This window comes from Vulpes lagopus, chromosome 2, assembly GCF_018345385.1.
Source record: "Vulpes lagopus strain Blue_001 chromosome 2, ASM1834538v1, whole genome shotgun sequence".
NCBI classification, from domain to species: Eukaryota; Metazoa; Chordata; class Mammalia; order Carnivora; family Canidae; genus Vulpes; species Vulpes lagopus.
Genome location: NC_054825.1, coordinates 41,668,203 through 41,689,996, shown reverse-complemented (window position 1 = coordinate 41,689,996; position 21,794 = coordinate 41,668,203). Strand labels below are relative to the sequence as shown.

Here is a 21,794-nt window from a genome sequence, read left to right as displayed (position 1 = left end):
GGGTTTCTAATTGTCCCATCGTGCCCTGTACACGGCAGGTCCCTGATGATTATTCTCACCTGTGGGGGTTCGGGGCAGGGGGGCGACACAGGGTCAGTATAAATACAGGCAGACACAGAGGGCCTGTGGTCAAGAGGCTGGTCCCACTGGGCCGGGCCTGAGTGTTTAGACGGGTGGATGCTCAGCTCGGGTGAGGCCACCTCGATCTCCCTGAGCACCCAGGGCTCATGCCTCCCTGGTGTGACCAGCAAGACCAGCTGCTGACAAATACGTGAGAAGCATCTGTGCTGTCCGCACCTTGGCTATAGGGATAATGGGGACGCGTCTCCTTGAGCAGGGGTTGTAAACGAAGGCCTGTGGGCCAAATCCAGCCACTGACTGTTTTTGTAAATGGAATTTTATTAGACCGTGGCCGGGCTTACTTTCCTATGTGCCGTCCGGCTGCCTTTGTGCCACAGTGGCACATGGGTGTGCCACGGGCACCGTATGGCCCGTGAAGCCTAGAATGTTTCCTCCCTGGTCTTTTACAGCAAGTGTCTGCTGACCCCAGCCTTAGAGCAACAGTCCTGCAAGCAAATAGTGACAAGGTGACATGATCGGGTTCTAGGAGAGGGCTGAGAAGAACGGGAGAGGGGTGCCGGAGGGGATTCCCAGGCGCCCTATTTGCAAGCAAATAGTGACAAGGTGACATGATCGGGTTCTAGGAGAGGGCTGAGAAGTACGGGAGAGAGGTGCCGGAGGGGATTCCCAGGCCCTGCTTTGTAGGACCATGGGTTCATTGGGAAGGTGAGCCCGTAGGGAGTGGAGAGGACCCTCCAAGAAGGAACAACTGCACCTGCGACCACACAGAGGCCAACAGGGTTAACCCTAAGAGCTGGGTCCGCCAAGAACAAAAGGCTCCTAGCAGATGCTTGGGGCGGCCCAGCAACCCCACTTCCAGCCCTAATCCCATCGCCCTCTTTCCCAGGTGACTGCTTGACGCCTTTTCCTCTCTCCTCACCAGCCCCCTCCCCATGCCTCCCGTCCTAAAAACATCCCTTACCACCGCTGGCCTCTCCTGAATACTTTTTTTGGTTCCTTCCCAGCACATTCATTTGAAAATATGTGCAGGTGTGCGGCCTCTAATTCCGTCCTTCTCATTCTCTTTTAAATCTACTTCACTTTCCCTCCACTTCCTCAAAAACGGCTCTCGCTGAGTTCATCAACGCCCTCCTTAGCAAACCCCCCCCTCCCCCGCTACTTCTCAGGCCTCAGCCTCCTGGGCACCTGGTGAACCCCCCCCCCCCCGCCCCCCGGCACACTTTCCATCCTCGTAGGTGGGAATCCGCTCCCTCCTGGATTTGCAGACTGCTCTCCCCATCTAATAAATGCACTCTTTGGGGTCCATGCCTCTGGGAATTTCACCCAATCTTGAGGCCTGTAAGCCCGGTCAACGGCACTTCCTGTGACAACGGCAGCGTACTGTCTGCTGTCCTCTGTCGCGGCCCCGGCCACGTCTCGCCACTCGTAATGTGGATCGTGTGACTCCATGCTGGTGGCTTCTAGGTCGGACAGGGCAGGTCGACTCGCCAGTGACCCACAAATACATCTTCATCCTCAAGCACTTGCCTTAATTCCAGACTCGTGGGCCCGACTGCATCCCAGACCTCTCCATCCCCCTCACGTCTCACCTGCCCCACCTCCGCCTTTCTCTTCTGGGATATTGACCCTTCCATCCTTCCAGCTGCTCAGGCCAAAAAGCCTTAGAGTCGTCCTAGACCCCCTACAGGCCCACACCCAGCTCTGCCCTCCAGGCACACCCCTGACTTCCCATCACCTCTCCCATCCTGGACCGAGCGCTGGTCCTCGCTCCGCTGGGCTGCCCCTGTCCCCCACCTGCCTCCACCTGCCTCCACCTGCCCCCCACCTGCCCTCCACACAGCAGCCGCAGCCCTGTCCTCCCCCTGCCTCCACCTCCCCTCCCCCTGCCCCCCACCTGCCTCCCCCTGCCTCCACCTGCCCCCCAACTGCCTCCCACCTGCCTCTACCTGACCTCCACTTCCCCTCCCCCTGCCTCCACCTGCCTCCACCTGCCCCCGACCTGCCCTCCACACAGCAGCTGCAGCCCTGTCCTCCCCCTGCCCCCTACCTGCCTCTCCCTGCCTCCACCTGCCCCCTACCTGCCTCCCCCTGCCCTCCACCTCCCCTGCCCCCCACCTGCCTCCCCCTGCCCTCCACCTGCCTCCTCTGCCCCCCACCTGCCCTCCACACAGCAGACGCGGCCCTCCCTGCTCACTGCCTTCCGGGCCTTTCCATCGCAGCCTGGGGCCGATGGCGTTGGAGGCTCTATACTCTGCCTCCTGCTGCCTCCCGCTTCCACCCCCCAGGCCACACCGACTTGGTTCTTCCAACACCGCAAGCACATTCCCACCTCTGGGCCTTTCCTGAGCGGGGGGCGCTCGTGCCTCAGGTGTCCCATGGCTTGTCCCCTCACATCAGGCCTGCTCGGCCGCCAACTCATTGGCAAGGTATCCCTGACCATGGGGAGCACACTCCTTCAAGAGCACACTCTGCCCACATTCCTCTCCTGTCTGCTTTACCCGTCTTCACGGTACGTCCCGCCCTCTGTGCAGTAGAGATGGTTACTGATTAAGTATCTCCTCCATTAGAAGGGAGAGCTCCCCGGCAGCGGGGTGTGTGCTCATTTACTACTGAATCCCCAGCACCCAGAACAGGGGATGCTCAGGGAGCATTTGCTGAATGAATGAATTTTAAGTGGAGGAGCTGGGAAGGTGAAGAGGCTAAGGGGCAGGTGGCTCACGGAGAGGCAAGGGACGCGATGCCAGGGTGTAGACACAGGTGGGGGTCACTGCAGGCCGCCCACTCACCTTGTGCCCCTGCCCAGGTGGTTTCTTCATCCTCCGGGTACTGCTGATGTCCCAACAGCCCCGTCCTCAGGCAGAGGGAGGAAGGCACCTCCCTGCTTCCATTTCAAGAGGCTGGACCTTTGTTTTGCCTCCAGGCTTTCTTTCTGGGCCGCCGGGGGGCTCAGCGGTTGAGCATCTGCCTTTGGCCCAGGGTGTGACCCCGAGGTCCCGGGATCGAGTCCCGCGTCGGGCTCTCTGTGTGGAGCCTGCTTCTCCCTCGGCCTGTCTGTGCCTCTCTCTCTCTCTCTCTCTCTCTCTCTCTCTCTCTCTATGTCTCTAATGAATAAATAAATACATTTTTTTAAAAAGTCTTTCTCTTTCCCTTCCTTCCTATAATCTCAGCCCATGTGGGCCTTGAACTCACAGCCCCGGATCAAGAGCCACGTGTCCCTCCAAACGAACCAGCCGGCACCCCGGCAGCCGGGTGTTTGCTGTGCCAGTGGCCAGGTAGTTCCCGAGTCTGCATCTGCAGAGGGTGAGGATGGTCCGGCCCCGCCGTCCGCCGTCTGTGCCACCGCGGTGGGCAGCTGCTGGGGACGGGGTGGGGGGGCACCTGCCCCCGGATGCTCCCCTCCCGCCGGCGGCCGCAGGTGAGCAGAGTCCGGGGCAGTGAACAGGTGCACAAGGGCGGTCTCCTCCGGGGGCGGTGAGGCCACCTCCCCGAGCAGCAGGACCTGCCTCTCCAGGATGCGAAGGAGCTACTGCGCAGATGCGCTGGGCAACTGCACGCCGGAGGAGCCGCTGGACGTCATCGGGGACCGGTCTGACCATTTGGCTTCTTAGGTGGAGAAAACGACGCTCAGGGGGTGGGGACCTGCCCACGGTCACCTCAGGAGTCTGCGCCTGAGCCGGGACTAGAATGTGGTCTGTCCGCTGCATCTGTCCCCAGCGTGGGGCCGCCTGGGTCAACAGTGCCCCCTGGGCCCACCTGTCTTGGCCCCGCTTTTGGACCAGGCCCGGGGCACAGGCTGCACTGCCTCAGCCTGGGGAGGGGCTTCTTCCCAGGACCTTAACCTCTGCGGCCCCTGCAGGGGCCTCACCCTGATCCTTGCACGGACAGACGCTGGAAATTAGAGGCCGCAACACAGTTGTCATGGCACCTCTGAAGGGCTTTTGCAGCAGGCGCTCCACTGCGGGGCATCCCTCAGCGAGGCACTTTGCTAAGTCTCCCAACGAGCAGCCACCAGCCACCCAGCCACGCCGTCCCGGGAAAGCCACTAACCCCCCCGCCTAGCTAGCCACCCGCACGTTAGTCACGGACGTCCAAAAAAGAACCTGCGCCAGCTTGCAGCATTGCATCCAAAGTATGGCCACTAAAGGAAAAATAGAAGCTCAAAACCATGTTCAGATAAAAATGCAGGAAGATTATAGGGGGAAAAAACTCCAAGCTAAGCGCTGAACATGTATTGCTTTGGTAATTAGAAAAAAAACCAAACAAACCCACAACAACAACAACCTAAGACTCTAAGCCGATACAGTTATTGCAATTTAGTTGTGGGTTTTCAAGTCCTTCCCACTCCCTGGCCTCAGTTTCCTTCTCTGTATAATGATAGGGCTGAACTTAGTGGTCTAGGTCTGCGTCACCACTGTTGTTCTGTGATTTGGGTCTTTCTGGAGGGACGGGACGGTGTCCACCCCGCACTCTCCTCTCTTCCCATCCCGTTTCCCTGGCAGCAAACGACGACGGACACGTGGACATGCGTCAGCTACATGTCCCAAGTTCCCTGAGTTCAAGGGGACAGACACAGTCTGGCATCAGCAGAAACCACTCTGCTTGTTTATCCAACATCCGAATATCCAGTTTATTCAACATTTATTGAGCACATACCATGGGCAGGGCACGGTGCCAAGGCTGTGGAAATAAGCCAGTGACGTATGACAGAGAGGCTGTCCTCAAGACATTTTCAGAGGCAACTGTAGCAAAGCCTCGTAGTAGGTTCTAAAGAGGGAAGGGACAAAGCCCCGTGGGAGCTCAGAGGATGGAGAGGCCATTTATAATGAAAGAGTTTGGGATGCTTTACGGGGAAACTCATATGGCCTCGAAATAGGGGTAGGATTTTTATTTTTATTTTTATTTTTTTTCAAGATTTTATTCACTTAGAAAGAGGCAGAGACACAGGCAGAGGGAGAAGCAGGCTCCATGCAGGGAGCCCGATGTGGGACTCGATCCCGAGTCTCCAGGATCACGCCCTAGGCCGAAGACAGACACCCAACCACTGAGCCACCCGGGCGTCCTAGGGGTAGGATTTTTAAATGATGAAAGCAACTCACACACATAAGCAAGAACAATTCAAATGGTTCAAAGGTATATAAAATGACAGAAAGTCAAGGTTTTCCCACTGGCCTCCCACCCTAGTCCTAATCTACAGAGGCAACCACCCCAGGTTATTATTTTATTTTATTTTATTTATTTTATTATTTTATTTATTTATTTATTTATTTATTTATTTATTTATTTATTTATTTATTTATTTCACCCCAGGTTATTTTAAAGAATACACCTCCACATCCTGCCTGTTGCCTCAGCGTGGGTTGGCACACCGTGCCCCTCGGGATGTGTGGTGAGGCCCTGGCACCGGGGCACTTCCGTCTGCCGCTCCCAGGGAGGCAGAGCCATGGGAGGCAGACGCAGGCCCTGGGCAGAGCTGCGGGTACCAACCTCGGCACTTCTGCTTTGTAGCTGCCCGAATTTGGGCAGGTCAACCCACACACACCCTCCCCCGCACTTAAGTGTCCTTATCTGGAAAATGTGCATTAAAATAGCACCTACCTGGAAGAGGTGGCATTGGTATGGATTCAATAACCTACAAAAAGCCTTAGGATGGGGACTGGGGCGTGACCGGGATTCCGTAAACAGCAGCTCCCATATCGTTCACATCCTTCCCAACAAGCCAACTTTGGTCGGCTGTACCAATACTTTTTTTTTTTTTTTAACACGTCAAGGTTTAAATACTTTAGATTCTGTTCTGAAGCTATGGGAAGCTTTGCATGCTTTGCAGATTGCTCATAAATTGAATTTGAAACTTCAAAAGACCAATAAGCGGCATGTATGTTTGTGCTTCCATCGACTATATATTCTATAGAATCAGGCAGTGTGAATAAATCATGGCAGATTTCATTAAACCCAGATTGCTGGATGGCAATGTTCAAGTATATGAAAGTATATATTCTTTCTTTTCTTTTCTTTTCTTTTCTTTTCTTTTCTTTTCTTTTCTTTTCTTTTTTTCTTTTCTTTTCTTTTCTTTTTTAATACTCCAATTGCTCAAAATCATGCTATATTTCGATTTGCTTCATATTTGCTCTAGACTCCTTCCATAGGTTTTTCTTTATCCTTCAGAAGTTTCTCATTGCATTTTTTTTTCTTACAGGAAGTAGAGATATATGTTCTCTTTATCCCATGGTAACTGCAACCAGATAGCTAATTTTCCTGTTAAACGGTCAATTTGGGACACATCACTCTGTGGAGCTGCTGCAGGACTGTCATTCTGGCTTGGCTACATTTCATGCTCTCCTGTCCCATGTCTGCTACTTTGTTTCATCCCTTTTATTTTTGCTGGAGCATGTCCTCAAGTAATTTTCTCAATAAAATTGTGTGGAAAGGAAACTTATTGAGTCTTTACTTGTCCGAATGTGAGATTATCTTACATTATCCTTTCTCTAGAAATTCCCCTCCTGCTTCAACACAGTGGTCCTGAAGAACCCCCCCCCCCCCCCCACGAGTGGGACAAGGCCTAACCCTGAGGCAGCTCATCCAGGCGCCTCCCATGAATTCAAGTAACAAAAACATTCTGTTTTTCCGAGATAAGAAAACTATCCCTCCCTCGCCCTGACTGGGAAAGTCCCTGAACATGGTCGTGTTGACCTTCAAAGAAATCAATCATGTCATAACCCGAATGCTATGCTACTCCCACGGTTTTTTGCCTTTAAAAGATGCCTGTAATTGCTAATCGGGGCTCTGCCACCTCGGAGAGCCCGTTTGCGCAAACGTCCAATAAACCCTCTTGCTTGTTGCATCTGCCTGTCTGGGGTCTGAGTCTCTGGGGCGTCCACCGGGACGCGTTGGCACCCGTGAGCCAGGGTCCAACATTTGGGGGCTCGTCCGGGATCCGAGACGCCCCCAGGCTCAGTCCTAAAACAGGTAGGAGGTAAGACCGAGCTCGCTAAATGTCATATCTGTCTCTCGCTAAATGTCATATCTGTCTCGTCCGTCTGTCTGACTGGCCGGGTCTGTGCCGGGTCTGTATTGTGCCTGCAGGACGCTGTACTCTGTATTTGGACCAGCGGGGGAGGCAGACGTGCCCTGAGACCCCTGGTTCCCCTCCAGAGTCGGACTCCGGAGTGGTCTGGAAGGGGAACGGAGCCCCGGCACTCCCTCCTCTTCGGGGACGGTCGTTGTTCGCGACCGCTCCCATCTGAATCTGCCGCGCCAGTCCTGACATTCGTGTGTGTCTGTTTGTTCTGTGTCTTTCTGGTCCTGCTCTGGAGTCGGACTCCGGAGTGGTCTGGAAGAGGGAGGGAGCCCGGCACTCCCTCCTCTTCAGGGAGGGTCGTTGTTCGCGACCGCTCCCATCTGAATCCGCCGTGCCGGTCCTGTCATCTGTGTGCGTCTGTCTGTTCTGTGTCTTTCTCTCTGTCCTCTTCCTCACCGCTCACCTCTTCTCTACACCCATGGGACAGACTGTAACCACCCCTTTAAGCCTCACTCTAGATCACTGGAAAGAAGTCGCCGGCCGGGCACACAACCTTTCGGTCGAAGTCAGAAGACAAAAATGGGTCACCTTCTGCTCCTCAGAGTGGCCGACTCTCAACGTCGGGTGGCCCAGGGACGGAACTTTTAACATTGGTGTTATCTTGCAGGTGAAGGCCCTGGTCTTTCAGCCAGGACCCAATGGGCACCTCGATCAGGTGCCGTACATCATAGTTTGGGAAGATCTCGCTAAAAACCCACCCCCCTGGATAAAATGCTTCACCCCTTCTCAGGGGGGATCGGGCCGAGACCCCCACCCCCTCCCTGCATCACTCCCCTTATTCCCTGCCCTACCTCTCCCTCCGCTCCCTCAGCCCCGACCCCGACTCTACTGGGGTAAAGAGGCGACCCCTCGCTTCACCCCCGCTCGCCAGTCGCCTCCGCTTTCGAGGAGAGCGCGGGGGGGAGTCGGAAGACGTCCGGACCTCCCGGGCACTTCCCCTCCGATCAGTGGGCGGCCAGATGCAATCCTGGCCGTTCTCTGCCTCTGACCTTTACAACTGGAAAACTCATAACCCCACTTTCTCCCGAGACCCCCAGGCGCTAACCGAGTTAATTGAGTCAATTCTGTTGACCCACCAGCCGACCTGGGATGCCTGCCAACAGCTCCTGCAGACTCTCCTCACCACGGAGGAGACAGCGCGTCTACCTTGAAGCACGGAAAAGCATCCCGGGGGCGGATGGGAGGCCGACCCAGCTGCCTAACGAAATCGAGGATGTTTTCCCCTTGGTTCGCCCGACCTGGGACTACGACACGGCTGCTGGTAGGGAGCGGCTCCGTCTCTATCGCCAGGTACTCCTAGCGGGTCTCAGAGGGGCAGGGCGTCGCCCCACCAATTTGGCAAAGGTACGTGCTATAGTGCAGGGAAAAGATGAGGCGCCGGCAGGTTTTCTGGAAAGATTAATAGAGGGCTACCGTATGTATACTTAAAGAGAGAAAGTGAAAGTGAAAGAAGAAAGAGAAAGAGAGACAGAGAAAAAGAAAGAAAGAAAGAGAGAGAAAGACACCCCAGAGGAAAGGGAGGAAAGGATCCGTAAAGAGCAAGAGGAATGAGGGAATAAAAGAGATAAAAGAAACGCAATAAAGAACTGACTGGGATACTGGCCACCATAGTACAGGGCTCAGGGCAGAGTAAGTCAGGACAGAGTAAGGACCTGGGAGACAAAAGAAAACCACAGGTTGAACGAGACCAGTGTGCCTACTGCAAGGAAAAAGGACATTGGGTTAAAGATTGTCCAAAGAAGGGCCAGCCAGTGACCTTCTTGGTTGATACGGGAGCTCAACATTCAGTTTTAACTGAGGCAAAAGGACCCTTGAGCTCTGAAACGTCTTGGGTTCAGGGAGCAACTGAGGCAAGTTATATCGATGGACAACCGAATGGAAGGTCCACCTGAGCACTGGGCAAGTAACACATTCCTTCCTACTGGTCCCAGACTGCCCCTACCCCCTCCTAGGCAAAGACCTTCTTTCAAAAGTAGGGGCTCAGATCTATTTTCATCAGAAAGGGGCCACCATTACTGGCGCAGAAGGGCAGCCCCTCCAGGTATTGACCTTGCGCCCAGAGGATGAACACCGGCTGCACGAGGACTCTCCACTGTCCATGCAGCCCCTAAATTCTGAATGGCTCACTAACTACCCTCAGGCCTGGGTGGAAACGGCCGGAATGGGGCTAGCTGTTAATCAGCCACCCATAATTATAAACCTAAAATCCTCGGCCACCCCCATATCGATCCGGCAATATTCAATGAGCAAAGAGGCCAAAGAGGGCATTCGGCCACATATACAGAGACTATTACAATTGGGCATCTTAATACCTTGTCAGTCGCCCTGGAACACTCCTCTGTTGCCTGTAAAAAAAAAACCCGGCACAGGAGATTACCGGCCAGGTACAAGATTTACGGGAAGTTAACCGAAGGGCAGAGGACATACACCCCACGGTGCCGAATCCCTACAACTTACTCAGCACCTTGCCCCCGAGCCATGTCTGGTATACGTTTTGGATCTAAAAGATGCATTCTTTTGCATAAGATTAAGCTCTCAAAGCCAGCCTACTTTTGCTTTTGAATGGAAAGATCCTGAGATGGGATTCTCAGGACAACTCACTTGGACAAGGCTGCCACAGGGATTCAAAAACTCCCCCACCTTGTTCCACGAAGCCTTGCATCAGGACTTGGCAGACTTCCAAGTTGGCCATCCGGACCTCATCCTCCTGCAGTACGTGGATGATTTGCTCCTAGCGGCTAAGACAGAACAGGATTGTGTAAAAGGTACGGGGGCCCTGCTCGAGAGACTGGGAGGACTGGGGTATAGGGCCTCTGCCAAAAAGGCCCAAATAGGCCAGAGACGAGTGACCTATCTGGGATATCTCCTGGAAGGAGGCCAGAGGTGGCTGACGGAGGGCCGCAAAAAGGCTGTAGCCCTGATCCCAGCACCCACTAATGCCAGAGGACTACGAGAGTTCCTTGGCAGTGCCGGGTTCTGCCGCCTCTGGATACCCGGGTTTGCAGAGCTGGCGGCTCCCCTATATCCTCTCACGAAATCCAACACCCCCTACCACTGGGGAAAGGAGCAACAATTGGCTTTTGACAAAATAAAAAGGGCCTTATTGACTGCCCCTGCCCTGAGCCTCCCAGATGTAACCAAGCCATTTGCGCTATATGCTGATGAATGCCGAGGAATAGCCACAGGGGTCCTAACTCAGAAACTGGGACCCTGAAAAATGCCCGTGGCATACTTTTCAAAAAAATTAGACAGCGTGGCTGCAGGATGGCCCCCATGTCTCCGAATTATAGCGGCTGTGGCAGTCCTGGTTAAAGACTCAGACAAGTTGACTTTTGGCCAACCCCTCACGGTGGTGGCCCCCCACACCATAGAGACAGTTATCCGCCAGCCCCCTGATCGATGGCTCTCAAACGCTCGGGTGACCCATTATCAGGCCATGCTACTGAATTCCGAGTGGATACGGTTTGAAACGGTTACATCCCTAAATCCAGCCACCTTGCTTCCGGAAACCGAGTCCCCGTCCCTGGTAATGCATGACTGCCACCAGATCCTGGCTGAGGTACATGGCACCAGAGGGGACTTGACGGACCAGCCTTTGCCAGATGCTGAAGCAACCTGGTACACTGATGGAAGCAGCTTTCTACGAAATGGTGAGCGCAAAGCCGGGGCGGCGGTGGTAGATGGGAAAACTGTCATCTGGGCCGGTGCCCTAAAGCCTGGAACTTCGGTTCAAAGGGCGGAGCTCATAGCCCTAACTCAGGCCCTAAAAAAGGCTAAGGACAAGAAGGTCAACATTTATACTGATAGTAGGTACGCTTTTGCAACTGCCCATGTTCATGGAGAAGTATACCGAAGAAGGGGTCTCCTGACCTCTGCAGGAAAAAACATCAAGAACAGGGAAGAAATACAAGAACTTCTCCATTCCCTTTTTCTGCCGAGAAAATTAAGTATAATTTACTGTCCTGGGCATCAGCGAGGCAGCGACCCAGTAGCTGAGGGGAACAGGATGGCCGATGAAACAGCACGGGCCGCTGCTCTAGGCCCACAGGCCCTCTCCCTACAAGTACCAGAGGCTGTCCAGACACCAGGGCAACTCTCTCTCGAATACTCAGACAGCGACCTGGATATTGTCCAGCAAATAGGGGCAGAATATGATGAACAAATGAAGGTCTGGAAACACCAAGGAAAGACTGTCCTACCTCAGCAAAGGGCCAAAGAACTGGTAACTCACCTCCACCGGTGGACTCACCTCGGACACAAAAAAATTAAAAACACTCCTCCAGAGAGAGGATCAGACCTATTACATTCCCAAACTCCCCTCCCTGATCCAACAGGTAACCGGCGCTTGTGTACCCTGTGCTAAGGTAAATGCCAAACACCTCAAGATGCCTGAGGGAACTAGAATAAGGGGAGACAGACCCGGAACTAATTGGGAAGTAGACTTCACTGAAATCAAGCCAGGTAAATATGGTAACAAGTACCTTCTAGTGTTTATAGATACCTTTTCAGGATGGACAGAAGCCTTCCCCACCAAACAAGAAACTGCCCAGGTGGTTGTCAAGAAAATCTTAGAAGAAATTTTCCCCCGGTTTGGACTGCCCAAGGTAATAGGGTCGGATAACGGCCCTGCCTTCGTCTCCCAGGTAAGTCAGTTGGTGGCCAGATTACTGGGGATAAATTGGAAATTACATTGTGCATACAGACCCCAGAGCTCAGGGCAGGTAGAAAGAATGAATAGAACAATTAAAGAGACCCTAACTAAATTGACATTGGAGACTGGCACTAGAGACTGGGTCCAACTCCTCCCCTTGGTCCTGTTCCGAGTCCGGAACACTCCCACATGTCATGGACTAACTCCTTATGAGATTCTCTATGGAACTCCCCCACCAGTAACGGACTTACTAGATTCTGCTATTGACCCTCTTGCTAACACTCCCGGTCTACAGGACAGGCTAAAGGCGCTCCAGATTATCCAGCACCAGATCTGGAGACCCCTGGCAGCTGTCTACCACCCCGGAGATGCAACCGACCCACACCCGTTCCAGATCGGTGACTCCGTCCACGTCAGGAGACATCAGTCCAGGACCCTTGAGTCCCGCTGGAAGGGCCCGTACATCGTACTACTAACCACCCCAACCGCCCTAAAAGTAGACGGTGTTGCTGCTTGGGTCCATGCCTCACACGTCAAGTGCGCCCCATCAATGAGCACCGCTGATGCCAGCCAGGACGGACCAGGCGAGCCACTCCAATGAAAGCTCCACCGCACCCAAAACCCATTCAAGATAAGACTTTCAAAAATTGTTCAATGACAATTGTTATATTCCTACCACTCCTAGCGCTTTTCACCCCCACCAAAGGTAACCGTCATGCCCCCAAAAAAAGTTAACCTGGCAGGTATTAACGTCTGGGGGGGACAAGGTCAGGTCAATAACAAAAACTACTCCCATGGGAACCTGGTGGCCCAACCTATATCCTGACTTATGTAAATTAACCATAGGGGCCCCCAGCCCATGGGGCCTAGAGAGGTATTCCGACACCTCTAAAGCCCCCCCGGACGAAAAGGATTAGACCCCTGGGGAGGATGTGGGACGCCTAAGGAGGGCCATGTTACGCACCCTCCCCTTCTATGTCTGTCCCGAGTACCACAGAGATTGCAGGCTAAATCCCACCTGTGGAGGGGGGGGGAATACTTCTATTGTATAAATTGGGGGTGCGAGACTATGGAAGACACAGGATGGGAGGCCCTCCTCCTCCTGGGATTACATCACCGTCAAGGCTAACTATACTCACCCGGGTTACCAGGAACTCTGCAATATTGCCGCCCTGATTTTAGGGACTGACTCTTACCTGGTGCCCCACCCGGGAACTTGGTGGGCATGCAACAAAGGCCTCACTCCCTGTGTATCGGCTGAGATTCTAAATAACTCAAACGACTTCTGTGTCATGGTGCAGATCATGCCCAGGGTGTTTTATCACCCCGCCGAAACTCTAGAAAATCAATATGACAGACATCCCACCCGTTTTCGGCGCGAGCCTGTTTCCCTAACCTTAGCCGTTATGCTGGGACTAGGGGTCGCAACTGGGGTGAGCACTGGTGCAGCCGCCCTGATCCAGGGCTCACAACGTTATTTAGAACTCCAAGCCGCTGTAGATGAGGATCTTTGGACACTGGAGCAGTCCGTTTCTAAGTTAGAACAGTCCCTCACCTCACTTTCAGAAGTAGTACTTCAAAACAGAAGAGGCTTGGATTTATTATTCCTAAAAGAGGGAGGACTGTGTGCGGCCCTGGGAGAAGAATGCTGTTTCTATGCAGACCACTCTGGAGTCATTAGGGACTCCATGGCCAAACTCAGAGATAGACTAAGTAAAAGACAAAGGGACCGAGAGGCCCAGCAGGGTTGGTTTGAAGGCTGGTTTAACCGGTCTCCCTGGATGACCACCCTAATCTCTACCATTATGGGCCCTCTAGTTATCCTGCTCCTGCTGCTAACTTTCGGCCCCTGCATCCTCAACCGGCTGCTCCAGTTCATCCGAGACAGATTGTCCATTACCCAAGCTCTGGTACTAACTCAACAATATCGGGCCCTTCAAACTGAAGAAATAAAAGTTCCCTAAGATTTTAAGGTTAAAATCAGTCCAAACAAAGAGGAGGGAATGAGGAACACCGCCCCCCCCCCCCCCCCCCCCCCCCCCCCCGCGAGTGGGACAAGGCCTAACCCTGAGGCAGCTCATCCAGGCGCCTCCCATGAATTCAAGTAACAAAAACATTCTGTTTTTCCGAGATAAGAAAACTATCCCCCCCTCGCCCTGACTGGGAAAGTCCCTGAACATGGTCGTGTTGACCTTCAAAGAAATCAATCATGTCATAACCCGAATGCTATGCTACTCCCGTGAGCCAGGGTCCAACATTTGGGGGCTCGTCCGGGATCCGAGACGCCCCCAGGCTCAGTCCTAAAACAGGTAGGAGGTAAGACCGAGCTCGCTAAATGTCATATCTGTCTCTCGCTAAATGTCATATCTGTCTCGTCCGTCTGTCTGACTGGCCGGGTCTGTGCCGGGTCTGTATTGTGCCTGCAGGACGCTGTACTCTGTATTTGGACCAGCGGGGGAGGCAGACGTGCCCTGAGACCCCTGGTTCCCCTCCAGAGTCGGACTCCGGAGTGGTCTGGAAGGGGAACGGAGCCCCGGCACTCCCTCCTCTTCGGGGACGGTCGTTGTTCGCGACCGCTCCCATCTGAATCTGCCGCGCCAGTCCTGACATTCGTGTGTGTCTGTTTGTTCTGTGTCTTTCTGGTCCTGCTCTGGAGTCGGACTCCGGAGTGGTCTGGAAGAGGGAGGGAGCCCGGCACTCCCTCCTCTTCAGGGAGGGTCGTTGTTCGCGACCGCTCCCATCTGAATCCGCCGTGCCGGTCCTGTCATCTGTGTGCGTCTGTCTGTTCTGTGTCTTTCTCTCTGTCCTCTTCCTCACCGCTCACCTCTTCTCTACACCCATGGGACAGACTGTAACCACCCCTTTAAGCCTCACTCTAGATCACTGGAAAGAAGTCGCCGGCCGGGCACACAACCTTTCGGTCGAAGTCAGAAGACAAAAATGGGTCACCTTCTGCTCCTCAGAGTGGCCGACTCTCAACGTCGGGTGGCCCAGGGACGGAATTTTTAACATATGTGTTATCTTGCAGGTGAAGGCCCTGGTCTTTCAGCCAGGACCCAATGGGCACCTCGATCAGGTGCCGTACATCATAGTTTGGGAAGATCTCGCTAAAAACCCACCCCCCTGGATAAAATGCTTCACCCCTTCTCAGGGGGGATCGGGCCGAGACCCCCACCCCCTCCCTGCGTCACTCCCCTTATTCCCCGCCCTACCTCTCCCTCTGCTCCCTCAGCCCGGTCCCCCGACTCTACTGGGGTAAAGAGGCGACCCCTCGCTTCACCCCCGCTCGCCAGTCGCCTCCGCTTTCGAGGAGAGCGCGGGGGGGAGTCGGAAGACGTCCGGACCTCCCGGGCACTTCCCCTCCGATCAGTGGGCGGCCAGATGCAATCCTGGCCGTTCTCTGCCTCTGACCTTTACAACTGGAAAACTCATAACCCCACTTTCTCCCGAGACCCCCAGGCGCTAACCGAGTTAATTGAGTCAATTCTGTTGACCCACCAGCCGACCTGGGATGCCTGCCAACAGCTCCTGCAGACTCTCCTCACCACGGAGGAGACAGCGCGTCTACCTTGAAGCACGGAAAAGCATCCCGGGGGCGGATGGGAGGCCGACCCAGCTGCCTAACGAAATCGAGGATGTTTTCCCCTTGGTTCGCCCGACCTGGGACTACGACACGGCTGCTGGTAGGGAGCGGCTCCGTCTCTATCGCCAGGTACTCCTAGCGGGTCTCAGAGGGGCAGGGCGTCGCCCCACCAATTTGGCAAAGGTACGTGCTATAGTGCAGGGAAAAGATGAGGCGCCGGCAGGTTTTCTGGAAAGATTAATAGAGGGCTACCGTATGTATACTTAAAGAGAGAAAGTGAAAGTGAAAGAAGAAAGAGAAAGAGAGACAGAGAAAAAGAAAGAAAGAAAGAGAGAGAAAGACACCCCAGAGGAAAGGGAGGAAAGGATCCGTAAAGAGCAAGAGGAATGAGGGAATAAAAGAGATAAAAGAAACGCAATAAAGAACTGACTGGGATACTGGCCACCATAGTACAGGGCTCAGGGCAGAGTAAGTCAGGACAGAGTAAGGACCTGGGAGACAAAAGAAAACCACGGGTCGAACGAGACCAGTGTGCCTACTGCAAGGAAAAAGGACATTGGGTTAAAGATTGTCCAAAGAAGGGCCAGCCAGTGACTTCTTGGTTGATACGGGAGCTCAACATTCAGTTTTAACTGAGGCAAAAGGACCCTTGAGCTCTGAAACGTCTTGGGTTCAGGGAGCAACTGAGGCAAGTTATATCGATGGACAACCGAATGGAAGGTCCACCTGAGCACTGGGCAAGTAACACATTCCTTCCTACTGGTCCCAGACTGCCCCTACCCCCTCCTAGGCAAAGACCTTCTTTCAAAAGTAGGGGCTCAGATCTATTTTCATCAGAAAGGGGCCACCATTACTGGCGCAGAAGGGCAGCCCCTCCAGGTATTGACCTTGCGCCCAGAGGATGAACACCGGCTGCACGAGGACTCTCCACTGTCCATGCAGCCCCTAAATTCTGAATGGCTCACTAACTACCCTCAGGCCTGGGTGGAAATGGCCGGAATGGGGCTAGCTGTTAATCAGCCACCCATAATTATAAACCTAAAATCCTCGGCCACCCCCATATCAATCCGGCAATATTCAATGAGCAAAGAGGCCAAAGAGGGCATTCGGCCACATATACAGAGACTATTACAATTGGGCATCTTAATACCTTGTCAGTCGCCCTGGAACACTCCTCTGTTGCCTGTAAAAAAAAAACCCGGCACAGGAGATTACCGGCCGGTACAAGATTTACGGGAAGTTAACCGAAGGGCAGAGGACATACACCCCACGGTGCCGAATCCCTACAACTTACTCAGCACCTTGCCCCCGAGCCATGTCTGGTATACGTTTTGGATCTAAAAGATGCATTCTTTTGCATAAGATTAAGCTCTCAAAGCCAGCCTACTTTTGCTTTTGAATGGAAAGATCCTGAGATGGGATTCTCAGGACAACTCACTTGGACAAGGCTGCCACAGGGATTCAAAAACTCCCCCACCTTGTTCCACGAAGCCTTGCATCAGGACTTGGCAGACTTCCAAGTTGGCCATCCGGACCTCATCCTCCTGCAGTACGTGGATGATTTGCTCCTAGCGGCTAAGACAGAACAGGATTGTGTAAAAGGTACGGGGGCCCTGCTCGAGAGACTGGGAGGACTGGGGTATAGGGCCTCTGCCAAAAAGGCCCAAATAGGCCAGAGACGAGTGACCTATCTGGGATATCTCCTGGAAGGAGGCCAGAGGTGGCTGACGGAGGGCCGCAAAAAGGCTGTAGCCCTGATCCCAGCACCCACTAATGCCAGAGGACTACGAGAGTTCCTTGGCAGTGCCGGGTTCTGCCGCCTCTGGATACCCGGGTTTGCAGAGCTGGCGGCTCCCCTATATCCTCTCACGAAATCCAACACCCCCTACCACTGGGGAAAGGAGCAACAATTGGCTTTTGACAAAATAAAAAGGGCCTTATTGACTGCCCCTGCCCTGAGCCTCCCAGATGTAACCAAGCCATTTGCGCTATATGCTGATGAATGCCGAGGAATAGCCACAGGGGTCCTAACTCAGAAACTGGGACCCTGAAAAATGCCCGTGGCATACTTTTCAAAAAAATTAGACAGCGTGGCTGCAGGATGGCCCCCATGTCTCCGAATTATAGCGGCTGTGGCAGTCCTGGTTAAAGACTCAGACAAGTTGACTTTTGGCCAACCCCTCACGGTGGTGGCCCCCCACACCATAGAGACAGTTATCCGCCAGCCCCCTGATCGATGGCTCTCAAACGCTCGGGTGACCCATTATCAGGCCATGCTACTGAATTCCGAGTGGATACGGTTTGAAACGGTTACATCCCTAAATCCAGCCACCTTGCTTCCGGAAACCGAGTCCCCGTCCCTGGTAATGCATGACTGCCACCAGATCCTGGCTGAGGTACATGGCACCAGAGGGGACTTGACGGACCAGCCTTTGCCAGATGCTGAAGCAACCTGGTACACTGATGGAAGCAGCTTTCTACGAAATGGTGAGCGCAAAGCCGGGGCGGCGGTGGTAGATGGGAAAACTGTCATCTGGGCCGGTGCCCTAAAGCCTGGAACTTCGGTTCAAAGGGCGGAGCTCATAGCCCTAACTCAGGCCCTAAAAAAGGCTAAGGACAAGAAGGTCAACATTTATACTGATAGTAGGTACGCTTTTGCAACTGCCCATGTTCATGGAGAAGTATACCGAAGAAGGGGTCTCCTGACCTCTGCAGGAAAAAACATCAAGAACAGGGAAGAAATACAAGAACTTCTCCATTCCCTTTTTCTGCCGAGAAAATTAAGTATAATTTACTGTCCTGGGCATCAGCGAGGCAGCGACCCAGTAGCTGAGGGGAACAGGATGGCCGATGAAACAGCACGGGCCGCTGCTCTAGGCCCACAGGCCCTCTCCCTACAAGTACCAGAGGCTGTCCAGACACCAGGGCAACTCTCTCTCGAATACTCAGACAGCGACCTGGATATTGTCCAGCAAATAGGGGCAGAATATGATGAACAAATGAAGGTCTGGAAACACCAAGGAAAGACTGTCCTACCTCAGCAAAGGGCCAAAGAACTGGTAACTCACCTCCACCGGTGGACTCACCTCGGACACAAAAAAATTAAAAACACTCCTCCAGAGAGAGGATCAGACCTATTACATTCCCAAACTCCCCTCCCTGATCCAACAGGTAACCGGCGCTTGTGTACCCTGTGCTAAGGTAAATGCCAAACACCTCAAGATGCCTGAGGGAACTAGAATAAGGGGAGACAGACCCGGAACTAATTGGGAAGTAGACTTCACTGAAATCAAGCCAGGTAAATATGGTAACAAGTACCTTCTAGTGTTTATAGATACCTTTTCAGGATGGACAGAAGCCTTCCCCACCAAACGAGAAACTGCCCAGGTGGTTGTCAAGAAAATCTTAGAAGAAATTTCCCCCCGGTTTGGACTGCCCAAGGTAATAGGGTCGGATAACGGCCCTGCCTTCGTCTCCCAGGTAAGTCAGTTGATGGCCAGATTACTGGGGATAAATTGGAAATTACATTGTGCATACAGACCCCAGAGCTCAGGGCAGGTAGAAAGAATGAATAGAACAATTAAAGAGACCCTAACTAAATTGACATTGGAGACTGGCACTAGAGACTGGGTCCAACTCCTCCCCTTGGTCCTGTTCCGAGTCCGGAACACTCCCACATGTCATGGACTAACTCCTTATGAGATTCTCTATGGAACTCCCCCACCAGTAACGGACTTACTAGATTCTGCTATTGACCCTCTTGCTAACACTCCCGGTCTACAGGACAGGCTAAAGGCGCTCCAGATTATCCAGCACCAGATCTGGAGACCCCTGGCAGCTGTCTACCACCCCGGAGATGCAACCGACCCACACCCGTTCCAGATCGGTGACTCCGTCCACGTCAGGAGACATCAGTCCAGGACCCTTGAGTCCCGCTGGAAGGGCCCGTACATCGTACTACTAACCACCCCAACCGCCCTAAAAGTAGACGGTGTTGCTGCTTGGGTCCATGCCTCACACGTCAAGTGCGCCCCATCAATGAGCACCGCTGATGCCAGCCAGGACGGACCAGGCGAGCCACTCCAATGAAAGCTCCACCGCACCCAAAACCCATTCAAGATAAGACTTTCAAAAATTGTTCAATGACAATTGTTATATTCCTACCACTCCTAGCGCTTTTCACCCCCACCAAAGGTAACCGTCATGCCCCCAAAAAAAGTTAACCTGGCAGGTATTAACGTCTGGGGGGGACAAGGTCAGGTCAATAACAAAAACTACTCCCATGGGAACCTGGTGGCCCAACCTATATCCTGACTTATGTAAATTAACCATAGGGGCCCCCAGCCCATGGGGCCTAGAGAGGTATTCCGACACCTCTAAAGCCCCCCGGACGAAAAGGATTAGACCCCTGGGGAGGATGTGGGTCGCCTAAGGAGGGCCATGTTACGCACCCTCCCCTTCTATGTCTGTCCCGAGTACCACAGAGATTGCAGGCTAAATCCCACCTGTGGAGGAGGGGGGGAATACTTCTATTGTATAAATTGGGGGTGCGAGACTATGGAAGACACAGGATGGGAGGCCCTCCTCCTCCTGGGATTACATCACCGTCAAGGCTAACTATACTCACCCGGGTTACCAGGAACTCTGCAATATTGCCGCCCTGATTTTAGGGACTGACTCTTACCTGGTGCCCCACCCGGGAACTTGGTGGGCATGCAACAAAGGCCTCACTCCCTGTGTATCGGCTGAGATTCTAAATAACTCAAACGACTTCTGTGTCATGGTGCAGATCATGCCCAGGGTGTTTTATCACCCCGCCGAAACTCTAGAAAATCAATATGACAGACATCCCACCCGTTTTCGGCGCGAGCCTGTTTCCCTAACCTTAGCCGTTATGCTGGGACTAGGGGTCGCAACTGGGGTGAGCACTGGTGCAGCCGCCCTGATCCAGGGCTCACAACGTTATTTAGAACTCCAAGCCGCTGTAGATGAGGATCTTTGGACACTGGAGCAGTCCGTTTCTAAGTTAGAACAGTCCCTCACCTCACTTTCAGAAGTAGTACTTCAAAACAGAAGAGGCTTGGATTTATTATTCCTAAAAGAGGGAGGACTGTGTGCGGCCCTGGGAGAAGAATGCTGTTTCTATGCAGACCACTCTGGAGTCATTAGGGACTCCATGGCCAAACTCAGAGATAGACTAAGTAAAAGACAAAGGGACCGAGAGGCCCAGCAGGGTTGGTTTGAAGGCTGGTTTAACCGGTCTCCCTGGATGACCACCCTAATCTCTACCATTATGGGCCCTCTAGTTATCCTGCTCCTGCTGCTAACTTTCGGCCCCTGCATCCTCAACCGGCTGCTCCAGTTCATCCGAGACAGATTGTCCATTACCCAAGCTCTGGTACTAACTCAACAATATCGGGCCCTTCAAACTGAAGAAATAAAAGTTCCCTAAGATTTTAAGGTTAAAATCAGTCCAAACAAAGAGGAGGGAATGAGAACACCGCCCCCCCCCCCCCCCCCCCCCCCCCCCCCGCGAGTGGGACAAGGCCTAACCCTGAGGCAGCTCATCCAGGCGCCTCCCATGAATTCAAGTAACAAAAACATTCTGTTTTTCCGAGATAAGAAAACTATCCCCCCCTCGCCCTGACTGGGAAAGTCCCTGAACATGGTCGTGTTGACCTTCAAAGAAATCAATCATGTCATAACCCGAATGCTATGCTACTCCCACGGTTTTTTGCCTTTAAAAGATGCCTGTAATTGCTAATCGGGGCTCTGCCACCTCGGAGAGCCTGTTTGCGCAAACGTCCAATAAACCCTCTTGCTTGTTGCATCTGCCTGTCTGGGGTCTGAGTCTCTGGGGCGTCCACCGGGACGCGTTGGCACCCGTGAGCCAGGGTCCAACAGTCCCCACCTTTGGCCTCCACTAGAGTGGTTTTGCCATTAGCCAGTGACCTCCCACTCACCACGGACACTTTTAACCCTACGCCTTTCTGTAGAATTTGAAATTGCTGATGACCGTCTGGTTCTTAGAGTTCTATGTTCTTTTGCTTTTGGGGATACTATGTATTCTTTATTTTTTCCCCTCTCTTTCTCCTTTTATTTCCTTTTTTTAAAATAATAAATTTATTTTTTATTGGTGTTCAATTTACCAACATACAGAGTAACACCCAGTGCTCATCCCGTCAAGTGCCCCTCTTTCTCCTTTTATTTCCTTGGAGGTTTTTTTCCTCCTCTTCATAACCCTTCAAAACTGATATTTTTTTGGTGTCCCATCTCTGCCCACTGATGGTCTTTCTCTGCATGAGCTTTCTGAAACAGCTCATCTAACACTAGGGCTTCAGCCACCATCTGTGTGTTGAAACAGAGCTCTAGCGAAATGTTGCATAAGAATTTCAAAATTAGTA

The 21,794-nt window shown here is 53.1% G+C and overlaps 3 protein-coding genes across 11 annotated transcripts in view; 2 read left to right on the top strand and 1 right to left on the bottom strand.

Annotated features, from left to right (window-relative positions):
• TMEM266 (transmembrane protein 266) overlaps positions 1-21,794 on the bottom strand; it is a 109,741-nt gene that overhangs the window by 64,542 nt on the left and 23,405 nt on the right.
• LOC121484026 lies at positions 6,982-12,923 on the top strand. 5 transcript variants are annotated; one of them, XR_005985917.1, is made up of 2 exons: positions 6,982-7,044; positions 12,103-12,923. XR_005985917.1 is itself a non-coding variant. In XM_041742623.1 (2 exons), the coding sequence occupies exon 1, from the start codon at positions 10,374-10,376 to the stop codon at positions 11,517-11,519; it is 1,146 nt and encodes a 381-aa protein (XP_041598557.1). In that variant the 5' UTR covers positions 10,359-10,373; the 3' UTR covers positions 11,520-11,617; positions 12,103-12,923. The 5 variants fall into 5 exon arrangements, 1 of the variants encoding a protein (XP_041598557.1); XR_005985916.1 differs by having other exon boundaries at positions 6,991-7,051; XR_005985915.1 differs by lacking the exon at positions 6,982-7,044 and adding an exon at positions 8,358-8,417.
• Positions 14,054-19,864, top strand: LOC121484027. Of its 5 annotated transcripts, none has more exons than XR_005985921.1 (2): positions 14,054-14,116; positions 19,174-19,864. XR_005985921.1 is itself a non-coding variant. In XM_041742624.1 (2 exons), the coding sequence occupies exon 1, from the start codon at positions 17,445-17,447 to the stop codon at positions 18,588-18,590; it is 1,146 nt and encodes a 381-aa protein (XP_041598558.1). In that variant the 5' UTR covers positions 17,430-17,444; the 3' UTR covers positions 18,591-18,688; positions 19,174-19,864. The 5 variants fall into 5 exon arrangements, 1 of the variants encoding a protein (XP_041598558.1); XR_005985920.1 differs by having other exon boundaries at positions 14,063-14,123; XR_005985918.1 differs by lacking the exon at positions 14,054-14,116 and adding an exon at positions 15,431-15,490.